This window comes from Ciona robusta, chromosome 5, assembly GCF_009617815.1.
Source record: "Ciona robusta chromosome 5, ASM961781v2".
Lineage (NCBI taxonomy): Eukaryota > Metazoa > Chordata > Ascidiacea > Phlebobranchia > Cionidae > Ciona > Ciona robusta.
Genome location: NC_143239.1, coordinates 1,500,744 through 1,513,426, shown reverse-complemented (window position 1 = coordinate 1,513,426; position 12,683 = coordinate 1,500,744). Strand labels below are relative to the sequence as shown.

At 31.3% G+C, this 12,683-nt stretch overlaps 2 protein-coding genes across 3 annotated transcripts; one reads left to right on the top strand and one right to left on the bottom strand.

The window, feature by feature from the left end:
• The first annotated feature begins 195 nt into the window (after window positions 1–195).
• On the top strand, window positions 196–2,406 carry LOC149735406 (UMP-CMP kinase-like). Its single transcript, XM_089877883.1, has 5 exons — window positions 196–485; window positions 745–891; window positions 1,380–1,517; window positions 1,761–1,934; window positions 2,080–2,406. The coding sequence occupies exons 1-5, from the start codon at window positions 339–341 to the stop codon at window positions 2,110–2,112; spliced, it is 639 nt and encodes a 212-aa protein (XP_089734009.1). The 5' UTR covers window positions 196–338; the 3' UTR covers window positions 2,113–2,406.
• On the bottom strand, window positions 2,393–12,124 carry LOC149735405 (uncharacterized). 2 transcript variants are annotated; one of them, XM_089877862.1, is made up of 19 exons: window positions 11,796–12,124; window positions 11,394–11,489; window positions 10,857–10,953; window positions 10,491–10,584; window positions 10,007–10,223; window positions 9,010–9,157; window positions 8,528–8,677; window positions 8,199–8,238; window positions 7,948–8,063; window positions 7,492–7,627; window positions 6,886–6,956; window positions 6,753–6,822; window positions 6,479–6,597; window positions 5,816–6,020; window positions 5,283–5,485; window positions 4,759–4,885; window positions 4,299–4,371; window positions 3,282–3,375; window positions 2,393–2,849 (listed from the first exon to the last, which is right to left on the bottom strand). In XM_089877862.1, exons 1-19 carry the CDS (start codon window positions 11,877–11,879, stop codon window positions 2,509–2,511), a joined length of 2,481 nt encoding a protein of 826 aa, XP_089733988.1. In that variant the 5' UTR covers window positions 11,880–12,124; the 3' UTR covers window positions 2,393–2,508. The 2 variants fall into 2 exon arrangements, with proteins under 2 accessions (XP_089733988.1, XP_089733987.1); XM_089877861.1 differs by having other exon boundaries at window positions 8,513–8,677; window positions 11,796–12,122.
• Window positions 12,125–12,683: the final 559 nt, after the last annotated feature.

Sequence of the window (12,683 nt, the reverse complement as noted above, 5' to 3'; positions counted from 1 at the left end):
TAAAAAATAAGTTTTAAATGTCAAAATTCATATTTAAATAGACGAAAATATGGTCAAAATAAACAGCGTAATTACGTTGTTTATATTTTAAAGTTTCGCGAGAGTCCTTACATAAACATGTTTTTTTAGATTTGCATAGGACCCTGGTTCCAGGCGTTTCGCAATTATTGAACTTTTCGCACGCCGTAACACAAAACTTTTTGTATGCCGTAACACAAACCTCTAGTTTGAATTGTGCGGCAATTTTCTTATAAATGCTTAACAGTTTCAGACGTAGAAAAAAGAGCGCATGATGGATTTCTTCATTGTGTGACGTGGTTGGCACGTAGGTATCGCATATGCTCGCGATACAAACGCACCTGCTCAATCGTTCAGTGTGTAGGTTGTTGGTCTCGGTTTCGAAGAAAATGAGCAAACCGCAAATTGTTTTCGTCTTGGGTGGACCGGGTGCTGGTAAAGGAACACAATGTTCTAAAATAGTCGAGGTTCGTAACAATGCATATTTGCATTTCTTAACCGCATGTTTAAAAATAGCTTTATTATCTATTTTGATGACGTCACCCATAACGTTATTTTGTTCGTTAGTATAGCTTAAATACATTTTGTTTGATGTGGACTGTGTTGTAATGGAAATTAAGCAAAACTTCATACACTTTCCCAACCATTAACATAAAGGGTAATTTTCTGGTGAAACATCAATTTAATATATATGTATAATAAATTGAACATTGTAATTCAATACAGACTTTTGGATACACACATCTATCTGCTGGTGACTTGCTTCGGGCAGAAAGAAAAAATCCTTCATCCAAAGTTGGTACATTGATCGAACGTTGCATCAAAGAAGGAAAAATAGTTCCAGTTAAAATAACCTGTGGGTTATTAAAAACGGTAAACCAAAACTGTAGCTGTGGTAAATATTTAAAAGTATTTGTTTATAAAGGAATTTTGCTATGTAAAAAGATGATTAAAATCCTATAGGTATAGCAGATATGCAAAACAAATATATGTTCGGTGCCGTAGCACAGTTGGTTAGCACGCCTGCCTTAAACCCAGAGGTAATAGATTCAAAGCTCGTCATTGCTACCATTGTGGGCGTATGTGCTCTTCGGCAGAACACAATTGCTCCAACCCAGTGGTCACTAATGGATTGTCCAAACTATCAGCCACACATAAAAAAAATCCCCCAAAAAATAATCACCCACAAAGTAACATACTTGGTAACTTGTAAGCTAGCGTGAGGTGTATGAACATTCATGTTATAACGTCTGTCGTTTTGCGGCCATGTGAAGATAAAGTAAGTTACATTCATTCATGTATTGGAGAAAATTCTTTTTATATTACTAACTGTATTTTTACGAAATTCCCTATTTACATAGGCAATATTTGCCAACAAGAACACTAAGTTTCTTATTGATGGCTTTCCAAGAAATAAAGACAACTTAGATGGTTGGAATGAAGAAATGGGAGATAAAGTTGATGTTCAATTTATTCTTTATCTGGACTGTCCAGAAGAGGTCAGTTGAACAGTTTCTACTTGCAAAACTGTTTACTCTATGACCAATTGTATACTCCTTAAATCTTACAACACATCACCTTAGTTGTGCAACCTGTAAGGCTGTAATATAAACTATACATAGGACAAAGAATGGTTTATTACCTTTTATTTGCAAGTAAAATATTGATCCAAAGATTTTAAAAATTTAATTCACTTTAACATGAATCTTTTGATATCCCGATTAACTAATATAATAATCCAGGTTTGCACAAAACGAATTCTGAATCGAGGTTTAACAAGTGGCAGGACAGATGATAATGTTGAAAGTTTAAAAAAGAGATTTCAAACTTATGTGAATGAAACTCTTCCTATTATCAAACATTATGAAAAAGATGGAAAAGTTCGATCTGTTGTGACAGATTGTACACCTGATGAGGTAATATATTTTATTTATATATACATATTAAATATGTTGTATAGCCTTTTTCATGCAGTCATTTTACTTGTTAAATTTATGTACCATTAACAAACCCCAGCAGACATACATATGTGTATAATATTTCTAAAACTCTTGTTTCCAGGTGTTTGAAAGAGTAAGAAAGCACTTCAGCTGAAACTTTATTTTACCTTGTAGTCATATACGATTCGTAATCATGAATATTAGTGGCTGGTCGTGTGGCAACCTATAGGATATACTGTCCTGAAATTATTGCTAATCTAGTCTTATCCTATTTACCAATCCCATGCGTTATCATCATGTTTTAAAACTATTTATATTAATAATTATACCTAGTTTATTAGATGTTTTTATACAATTGAATACATATTCAAAAAAATATAAAGGTTTCTTTGATTCTAGTTTTAAAACGATCTAAATTGTTTCAATAAACCAACAACTTTGGACAGAATGTATTTTACTAGCAGCATTAAGCATAATTAACTAAACGAAAGCAAATTTACTGACTAGCGCACCAAAAGACCATGTAAATTGGCTTCAAACAAAAAACATATTATAAAAAATTTTCCCTGCTAATATTAACCACAACATAACGAGTCTCATCATTTGTTGGGGTAACGAACACTGATTGTATGTCGGAGTGATCAGATCGATTAACTTCTACATCATTGTCTAACTTGCTCAGTTCAAGCAGATCAACAGTTGTATTGTTGGTAAACATAAGACCATGGTCTGTCATTATAGCCACAGCATGCATGGTGTCATTAGATGTGTTGATATTCGATGAAGATAAAGATGGATCGTTATCATTAGCCATTGCACTTGATATAGATGTTAAACATGAGGATATGCAGTCACTGCTGTCCAATTTATCATCGCTGTTTGTCGGGTTAACTGGAAATAGAAAATACTTATTAAGTTATATAAAACCAGAGTTTTCAGAAGTATAAGTTAACAGCGAACTAAACTTAATGAAATTTGTTGCTAGAACCTAGATTTCAACTTAAAATAGGTATCAAGCTTCTGGTAGGTTCAGTTTGTAGTCCATCTCTTAATGTAATAACAAATACAACAGAGAGAACTTCAGGTTTAGTTTTGTGATCCAAAATCTTTAGTATTGAAACCATGTCCGCTTACAACATACTGTAGACGACTTGTTGATTTAAGCATTTCATCATTTTAAACCACACATTGTTAATAAATGACTGTAACTTTTATCTTTGCGTAACTGGGCAATGGAAGTCATAATCATACACCTTGTACCCACTTAGGAGTTACCACAATTGTAACTTAGTGGATAAAAACAACAATAAGAAATAACCTAACCTTCCATAATGTAACTTGTTGTTGAAATTGGATTATTTGACGCTCCATCATTGGTAGATAATACAGGTAGCTCTTCCAAGTTACTATCAGGGTGCTAAAATATATAGTTTGCATACTTGGTAAAAAATCCATAACATTACACATGTGTGTTAGTGTTTTAGATCATAACTATGCTAAAGATTTCTGTCTGTATCAAAATATAGTAAGGTGGGGGAAGATGGGACACCTTTAGCACATATCCTAATCGTGGTTTAAACAATTAACAATGATCTATGGCAGTCGTAAGGATAAGGTTTTATAATTCATTGAATTTTCTTTGTTTACTACCAAATGAAGCAAGAAAATAGAATTAAAAAGTGTCCCAACTTCCCCCATCCTACTATACATATTTATTACAATATAAATAATAACATATGTAGTAAAGCTTATTCATTAATACAAAGGTAGTTTTTTTTTCATGCCGATTTTAGTTACTGGTGAATAGCCGCCAACTCCCCTTGTTGCTTTATAAATATTTTGATTATCATAATTTTGTGCTAAGGTATATCATTTATTGGTAATGGATTAAAAAATTTTGATTGATCTTTCAATGCACTCAGCAGACAATTGGCTTCCTGGCATATAGAAAACCTAATACTAGGATGTCATTTTATGAATTGACATAATGCCCTTATGTTAAAATAATTAATGCTTATTATGTTAATAGTTAGATGTGTATAATGTAATTAAATAAGTTCTTTTCTTCATTAATTTGAGTAATTTGATCTTCTTTACTTATTAAAAGTGTAAACAAAATTTGGGTTATGATAAGCAAAATTTTATTACTTTTATTTCTAAACAGTATATATTGTAAATAAAACAACTGGAACATATTTTTTTTATAAATTAAACAGTGCCTATTCTTAACAAAAAAAATGTGCTTTAGGATTTCATAATTTATAAATATACTGCAATTAGTAACCCTCAAGGAGGTTTATTACAAAGATTAAATTATTTTCAATTAAAAACCAGACATACCTGATGTTCCATCACATCAAAACCATCTTTGTCTTCATCACATTTCAACTCATCTTCATCATCAGATTTTAAGCTGATCATTAAAATAAAAAAGGTCGAATGATTATAAACGGAATTTGGTTTTAACTAAAATTAATGTGTAGTATTAGTGTATTACCACAGCATATTACAGGCTTACAGCTGCGGTTGTTAGTGAAGAGTGACTGACTACAATGAAAAAGTGAAAAAGAAATAAGCATTGAAAACCAAATTAATAGATCCAATACAATATGATTTGAATAACATCTTCACATGCTAAAATATACAGTAAATGGGTCTCAGTTTTTCCATGTCTGATTTAATCAAATTAAAACAAAAATACTAAGGTTCATAACACAATCCAGCTGAATTGGGATGGGAAATTGTAAATATTCCCTATTTGATGTTGTCAAGTATAACCATAAGACAAGAGCTGGCATACCTTAGTTCATCATGTATTTTGTGCATGTGGTCCCTGAGATATTGCAACCTAGTGAAAGTGAATGAACATAATCTACATTGGTAAGGTCGATCACCACTGTGTTTTAACATATGACGATGTAAATCACCTGCAATATAATAAGCATTAACAAACCTGTGCGTTTATTACACAATTATAAAGACTAGCTTTATAGATAATTTTTAAATAATGAGGTATTCGTATTGGTGGTGCAAAAGGATTGTAGTAGAACCACAAACAGTTGGTAATATTTAGGTGGTATTCCCTTGTTTAATTGCAAATAAACTGTTGTTCTATTTAATGATTCTGTAAATTGATTATGTACCAAATTTTGATGATGAAAATAAGTCAAAAAATTAAAAATCTTACAATATATTTGGCTAATTTTTTAAGTTATGCATTTTTGTTACAAATTTTATGTAGATTAAATTTACAACTACAACATATTGGTGCTTAAGCTCTGCAGGAATCCCACTACTCATAAAGTTCAATTAAAGTAAACTTACTTTTATATTGAAATGACATTGCGCAAACTGTGCATGCGTGATGTTTCAATCCACTATGTCGTGCTTCGTGAGCTTTAAGGTTCGTTTTCTGGTTGAATGATTTTCCACATATTTCGCACAAGTAAGGTCGACTTCCATTATGAAGTAATAAGTGGGTTTGTAATGGACCCTTCTGGCTGAAACTTTTTCCACAAAATTGACATCTGTGTAAATAAATGATAAAATTATTCAGTTTAGTTTACTACTCATTGTTTCTTGCTGTAATCCACATATTTTCAATCCTTCATTTACATAAATTTGTTAAAAAATCTGTTGAGACTTAGGAATTGAGAAGAAAAATATAGTTAATAATCTATCATGTTTTCTGTTTTTTTTTTATTTAAACAACTTTTAATATGTCTTAAAATATTATATTTTGAATTTTTTTTCTTAAATGTTGCTTGAAAACTGCTCAAAAACTACAAACAATACTGTAAATACCAAATTATAAAAAAGAAAATTAATATTATGAAAAAAGATTTTTTATAACTCACTGAAAAGGTTTTTCTCCAGTGTGTGTTCGTAAATGAGCAGTAATGGAGCCTGCTTCAGTAAATCTACTCGGACAAATTGGACATTTGAATGGCTTAACACCCGTGTGCGTTCGTTCGTGTCTTGTTGCGTTGAACTTACTGTTGAATCTTTTTCCACAAACATCACAAACATACGGCTGCTTTGCGTTGTGTCGTCGAACATGAGCTGAATAATTTTATTGAACACAGATTTAACAACAATTGTTACAACATGAGTGTTTTGTTATATACCTCGTGCCTGCTTAGCTCCAATCACAGAGCCACAGTGCCACATATGCATATTTTCAAATACCAAAAAACTATAGTACTGTGGAGAAAGATGGGACACCTTTAGCACATAATATATAAATGTTCTGATCATGTTTTAAAGAATTAACAGCGATCTATGGGGGTCATGAGAAAAAGGTTTTATAATTCTTTGAATGTTTCTTGTTTACTACCCAATGGGATGAGAAAATAGATGAAAAGGTGTTCCATCTTCCCCCACCCTGCTATATGTATTATTATTGCTAAATATTAGAAAGAAAAAAAACGATAAAAACCCAGATGCATAGAGAAAGAGAGAGATAAATAGATAGAGAGTTATTACAATAAAATACCATTAGATGAAAAAACACAACCAACCTGTTAGAGAGGAAAGTGATTTAAAACCTGATTTCTTGCACAACGGGCAACAATATGATGTAAGTTGAGTTGATTCCGATAATTTTGTATCGAACTCTGAATATTCTTCATAATCAATGCTAAAAATTATCATGATATAAAGTAAACTTATTAATTAAAATTATTGAGATATGAAACTTAATAATATCATTATGCTCACATTCATATGATATGATCCACATACATCACAGTCTCATATGATCTAATCATTCACAAATCATCCACCCAAACTTACATGATGGCACTTGGCGCACTTGGCTTGACATCCAAATCACAACTTTCTTTGTTGCTTGGTGCAGATTTTGCTGAATATATTTTTCACATGAATAAATAGTGATGTAACATCAAAAACAAATAATTTTACTTACAAATTTCAGTTGATTCAACCTCAGAGTCATCAATATCTGTCACATCTTGCATCATTGCTACCTTTCTTGCTCTGCGATAAATTAGAGCAAATGTTTCAATTAGAAAAAGCATAAGTTTGTAATGATAAACAAGTCTTTGAATGACTGAATGTAACTTACTTTATCCTCGTGTGGCTGGAAAACAACAGTTGTTAAACACTGGTGTTCTGTTTCATACACCTCGTTCCAGCTTAGGAGTTACCAAGCATGTTACTTTGTGGGTGATTGTTTTTTTAGGTGATTTTTATTTACTATGTGTGGCTTTTAATTTGGACAACCCATTTGTGACTACTGGACTGGAGCAATTGCCGTAAAAATGTAAAAAATGATGTATGTTGTGCAAAATATAATACAATGTATGCTACAAAACAGATCCAGAGAGTAAGTCTGCAGGTATACCCCTTGAACTATGGTTAGAGTGCTGAATCAGAAAGAAATGGCGGTGTTTAAAGCTTGGTACTGCTACTATTGCGGATATGTATGTGTCGTATGGCACTTACAGACATTTATTGAATTATATATATAAAAAACATGTTTTAGTTGAATTAACGAAGCCATAGAAAAAACCTTTTACTGATTTTATTTGATGAATTTGAATTATTGTGTCTTCTTTGGTGTGATAAAACATTAGAGTGCGTGGTAAACCCTTTTCCACATATTTCACATTTAAACGGACGTTCCCCTGTATGTGTAAGCATATGATCTGAAATTCAAAGGGAATGTTGAGTTGTAATTATAAATATATGGAAAAGTGCAATAAGTGTGTGATTGGAATAGTAATATATGTCTCTACCAACAGTTAAACAAAACCCTAGCTCAAACTTTACTAGTTCAGTCATTTGGTTTAAAAATATCAGTGAAAAACATGACATATATTATATACAATACATACAAACACAAAAAACTCCAAAGACGATACTAGCAAGATACAATTGTTAGCAAACACAATACTACCAAGATACCAGTGTAGCAGCAAATGCCAAATATTGGACTATGTGACCAGCATATTATCAACCAACTTACTATCCAATGCAACTTTTGACCCAAGTACAACTCCACAATTAAGTTGGGGGCAGATTCTTTTATCTTTATGTCGACGATGTTTTATATTATTACCGGTTTCCATCAGTTCAGTGGAGCTGTAATAAACATTTAATTAAATCTAATAGAATATTCCCATCTAAAAAGGAACAAACATTTTTTTCTTAGGAAACTAAACTTGGCGGATCAAAATTAAACTTTTCTTTGTACTCAACTACAAAATTGCGACTTACTGTTTAGTTTTTGTACCATGTTCTTTGTCTTTTTTAAGAGCTGAAAAATATTCATTATGTAGAGTGTAGATGTATAAAGTGTGCATCAAACACTGTTGTTTAAAACTTTAAAAATATGTTCTAAACAAGCTTACTGTAAACAAATAAATGGACTGAATAATATATTGAAAAGACTTACAACACAGTAATTAAACAGTCACACAATACTAAAAAATTACACAAATATATAGATACTATTACTATATATAGCCATATAAAAACAAGGTACTTTAGTACTTTAAAACATACATAAAAAAAGGGGGAGCAATAATTACCAAGTTGTTTATTACTTTGTTCCTCACAATATTGTTGTAAATATTCCACATGAATATTAAACTGAGCAGCAACCTCTACTATCCTTGGTTGGGTTGGCATCTTTCCTTCTTTTAATAAATCCATCACGTCACTTGGTATGTTCTGTATGGCAGGACCAGGACGAACTGTAATAGATATTTATATTGGTTATAGGTTTAGGTTGCTAGTACCTTATTTTGGTATATATATAATTTATTTTAGGCTATATATAAATTCGATGACCTTTTGTTATTACTTTTTGCTCCAAATTACAAATTGTGTTCTTGTTTTTTTAAACACTGCCATATATAAGAATAAAGTGCTAACTCTTGTATGTACATACTATTGATACTAATAATTATTTTATTATTTCTTACAACATTTTTGTAAAGTACTAAACTTTACCAGCACATCATTAATGAAGTATATTTTTATGATAGCAGTCGGAAATAATTTTCCATTTAACCAAAATACAAACCTGCAACTGTAGCTTGCTTTAACACAGCAACCAACTCATTCAAGTTTTCAGCTGATAGAAATTCAATCATCTTCATGTAAATATCCCTTCCACGACATGATAGACCATGCCATGGTTTAGGATGGTTCAATAAATCACTGAGTGTTCCCTGTAAGATGAGATAAAATGTTAATAATACACATTGTTGAATTACATGAAATATTTTTAAAAATGTAAAAGAATAAAAAATTGTGACATCAGTCCAGCACATAAATTAAAGTTTGAGCAGGCTCCTGGAAAAATATTATTTCACCTTTTGTCCTCCTTTAATTTAGATTTATATGTGTGAATTAGTGCAATAGGCCAGTACTCTTCAACCTTTTTTGAGTTGGTGAACACCAAAAATTGTTGCGACGAACTTATGCACCCCTGATTGCTTTAACGTAAAACTAATGACGTTTTGCAAATCCCAGTGATGCAAGATATATAATTCATATAAAAAAAAACTATGGGAAAAAGGGTAAATTTGTTACAAATGCTTAAACCTAAATGTTATTGCTAAAAATTGTTAAAATTTGTAATGCACCCTTGTATATCCCTTTGCACTGGTGCACCCCTGGAATATTTTGGTACACTCTAGGGTGCACCGTGCACACCGGTTGAAGAGCACTGTAATGGGCTACTTAATTTTTTTAAGAAACAATCAAAATTATTTGAAAACAGCTTAAAACTTCTATAATGCAATATGCAGGGTGCAGAATACAAAATTTGCACACTTTGGCAGCGTTAGAAGACAGTTATGATTCATGTCTTGATGTTTCTTATCATTGCGCAAAAAAAAAACAGGTTTAAATTAGTCTGTCAGTCTTGGTGTTGGTATACTGAATCTCAACACAGATATAAATTATAAATACATAGAAGATAATTAACTAAGAATAAATAAACATGTCAATACATGATTTTACATCATAAGCAAATGCAATTTAAAATATTTATAATTATAATATTAAAAGTATACCTGTGACCGCAGTAAATAATTCTTTGCAAAGTTATCCAAAGAAATATTGACACTTCGTAAATATGCCCTCATGTCTGCAGCAAGCGTGGATGTGTTTATCTCCTTTGATTGCTCGATTATGTTCAACTTATCTATGTTAAGTTGGTTGGTGAACCATTCCTTCCTAATGCATGGGAAGACCTTGGGATCGCTCGATTTTGCTAAGTTTGATACTTGCCTATAGATGGGCAAACATTGTATTACATTAGAACAAAGATGTTTAAATTGTAAATAATTATATATTTTTTTTTAAAGAATCGAAACAAAGTTTTATAAGATAGTATAAGGTACAGATACAGTCTTTTCTTACAAATCGACAAATTGAAAAAAATTGTCGTAAAAAATTTCGTTATAGCAATTTATACAGCAGCCTATTTAACAAGCGAAACATTCTTTACAATGAATTAAAGCAATTTATTAGAGATTAACAATCACGTTTATAGACCTTTGATTTTTTACTTCGTTTTTACATTTTCCTTTTGATACATCATGGGTTGTTTGAAGTTCTTGTTGAAGAGGGTTGGAGGATGGACGGTCATCTAATATTTGTAAATCATCTTAAAAACAGTTAAAACTGCCTGCTTTGTATTATGGGTTTATTTTAAAGCTGTATATATACATTATTATTAGAAATAAACCAGTATGTGTAGCTATTTTATGTTATAGGCTATTAACTAAAACTAACAAATTGATAAATTTAAATTTCCATTTCCACCAAAACATATATTTTATATATATATATATCTAATTAAATTGCTATGTTAAAATTAAAACTTAGCATATAATATATAGATATATACTTTAAACAGACCTGCATTTAAAATACACTGAATCTCAAAATCTGTTCCTTTCATATCAAGGTCCTTCTGCTGCTTCAAACATGTGCTGGAGTTATCGGTGTTAGTTGGCTGCAACAAAAAGAACCATGTTTTATACATTGTAACAACTAACAAGTGTACAAAAACCTTAATAAAATTAACTTACTTTCTATATTACACTACCAATGCAAGTTTTACCATAAGTTGATAGTGTGTGCAAACTGCACTTGACTGGCATGACAAGTGCCAATATAATACCTGCTGGTTAGTATATACTATAAAGGCCAAGATTCAGTACATAGAAAAAATTGAGCAAAACCAACTTAAAAATTATTTCAGTCAGAAATTCCACACAAAATAGTTGTAAAAACAATATCCTTTGTGCAAAAGCAATCTGTCTCAAAATTACCAAATATTTAATAAAAGTAGTTCATATTATGAACTACCACTGCTTCAGGGGAATTTCATACATCCCATCATGGTGCAAAAATCTGCTACGGTCAAAGAAATAGATACCCTACGTTACCCACCTCATCAAATAAAATACCGTCAAAGGTAGGAAGCTTCCCCTCAGGTTGTAGTAATGTAATTTGAATCATTTTATCTTCAGATGTGTTGAAATTCATCTTAAGAATTGCAGAAGGTACAATCATTCAAATGATATAGAATATTTTAAAAATGGTACAAATTAGTTATAAGAACAAGTGGACTATACATCAATTATGTTGAAACATGTTGGCACAAGAATTCCCTGTTCGTTACAGATTTGATTGGTGAAAAGCGTCAGAGGTTGGTAGTTACAGGTTGTACGGGGTTAGCAGATTACATAAGGCTATGTTAATATAATAGTAGGCTATAGGCACTAAGGCACAGGCGGAAGGCCCTTTCACATTTATAAAACATAAATTAAGGTAAAAAGAATACAAATTTACTTCTTTGTCTGATTGAAAACCATTCATCCAAATGTTAATGTCTTGCTTGGTGTTGTGTGTTTCATATTTTTTGCTTTCTTCCATGCTTAAAAACTCTTTCACGTATAGTACTTTCAATCGTCCGTAAAGGGAAAGGTAAGTTTGGGTGGGGTAAGGCCGAGCCACAACTAGTGCACTGAGTATTGTGGAGGTAACCGGATTTTTGTTACGTCTCTAAATCATTTTACATATCCGCGTACAAAATCTCATCCGCACGATAACAAACAATTATGAAATCAAAAATTCTTATGGCTGACTATTTAAATCTTGAAAAGAAAAAGGCACTTTAACTTCTCATTTGAATGTGCAATTCATAATTGTGTATATAATTTAAAGATTCATACAACACATGCAATTGTAATAGTGATATTTGTTGTAAAAAAAGCTAGAAATAATTTAACGATCCCAGTTTAAAACGTGAGTGAAAAACACTGCTTAAATAGTTACACCAAACTCAAATGTTAAAGTAAGCATTTTTGTGATGATAACGCCGTTTTTCTTTCTTTTGACCAACTGCAAAAAACACTTTTAGAATTCCTGTTCGAACAAGATTTCATTGGCGAAAGTTTGATTGGAACTCAATTGTATTTTATATGCAGCATAGGGCATGTCTTATAATGTACTATAAACTTGTGAAACACAGGATCCCAAACTTTATTTAAATGAAAAAAACACTAAAGTCAAGATGCCTGTCCAAAGGTAGGTCAAGATTTGTTATTATTTCTATATATACTTATTTTATAAATCTTTCCAAGATGGTTTAAAAAGTAAACTATTTTATTTTCATTAATCATAACTTCTATTTTCCAGATTGCTTGTTCATCAGGAGGAATCAATAACGTCTCTTTC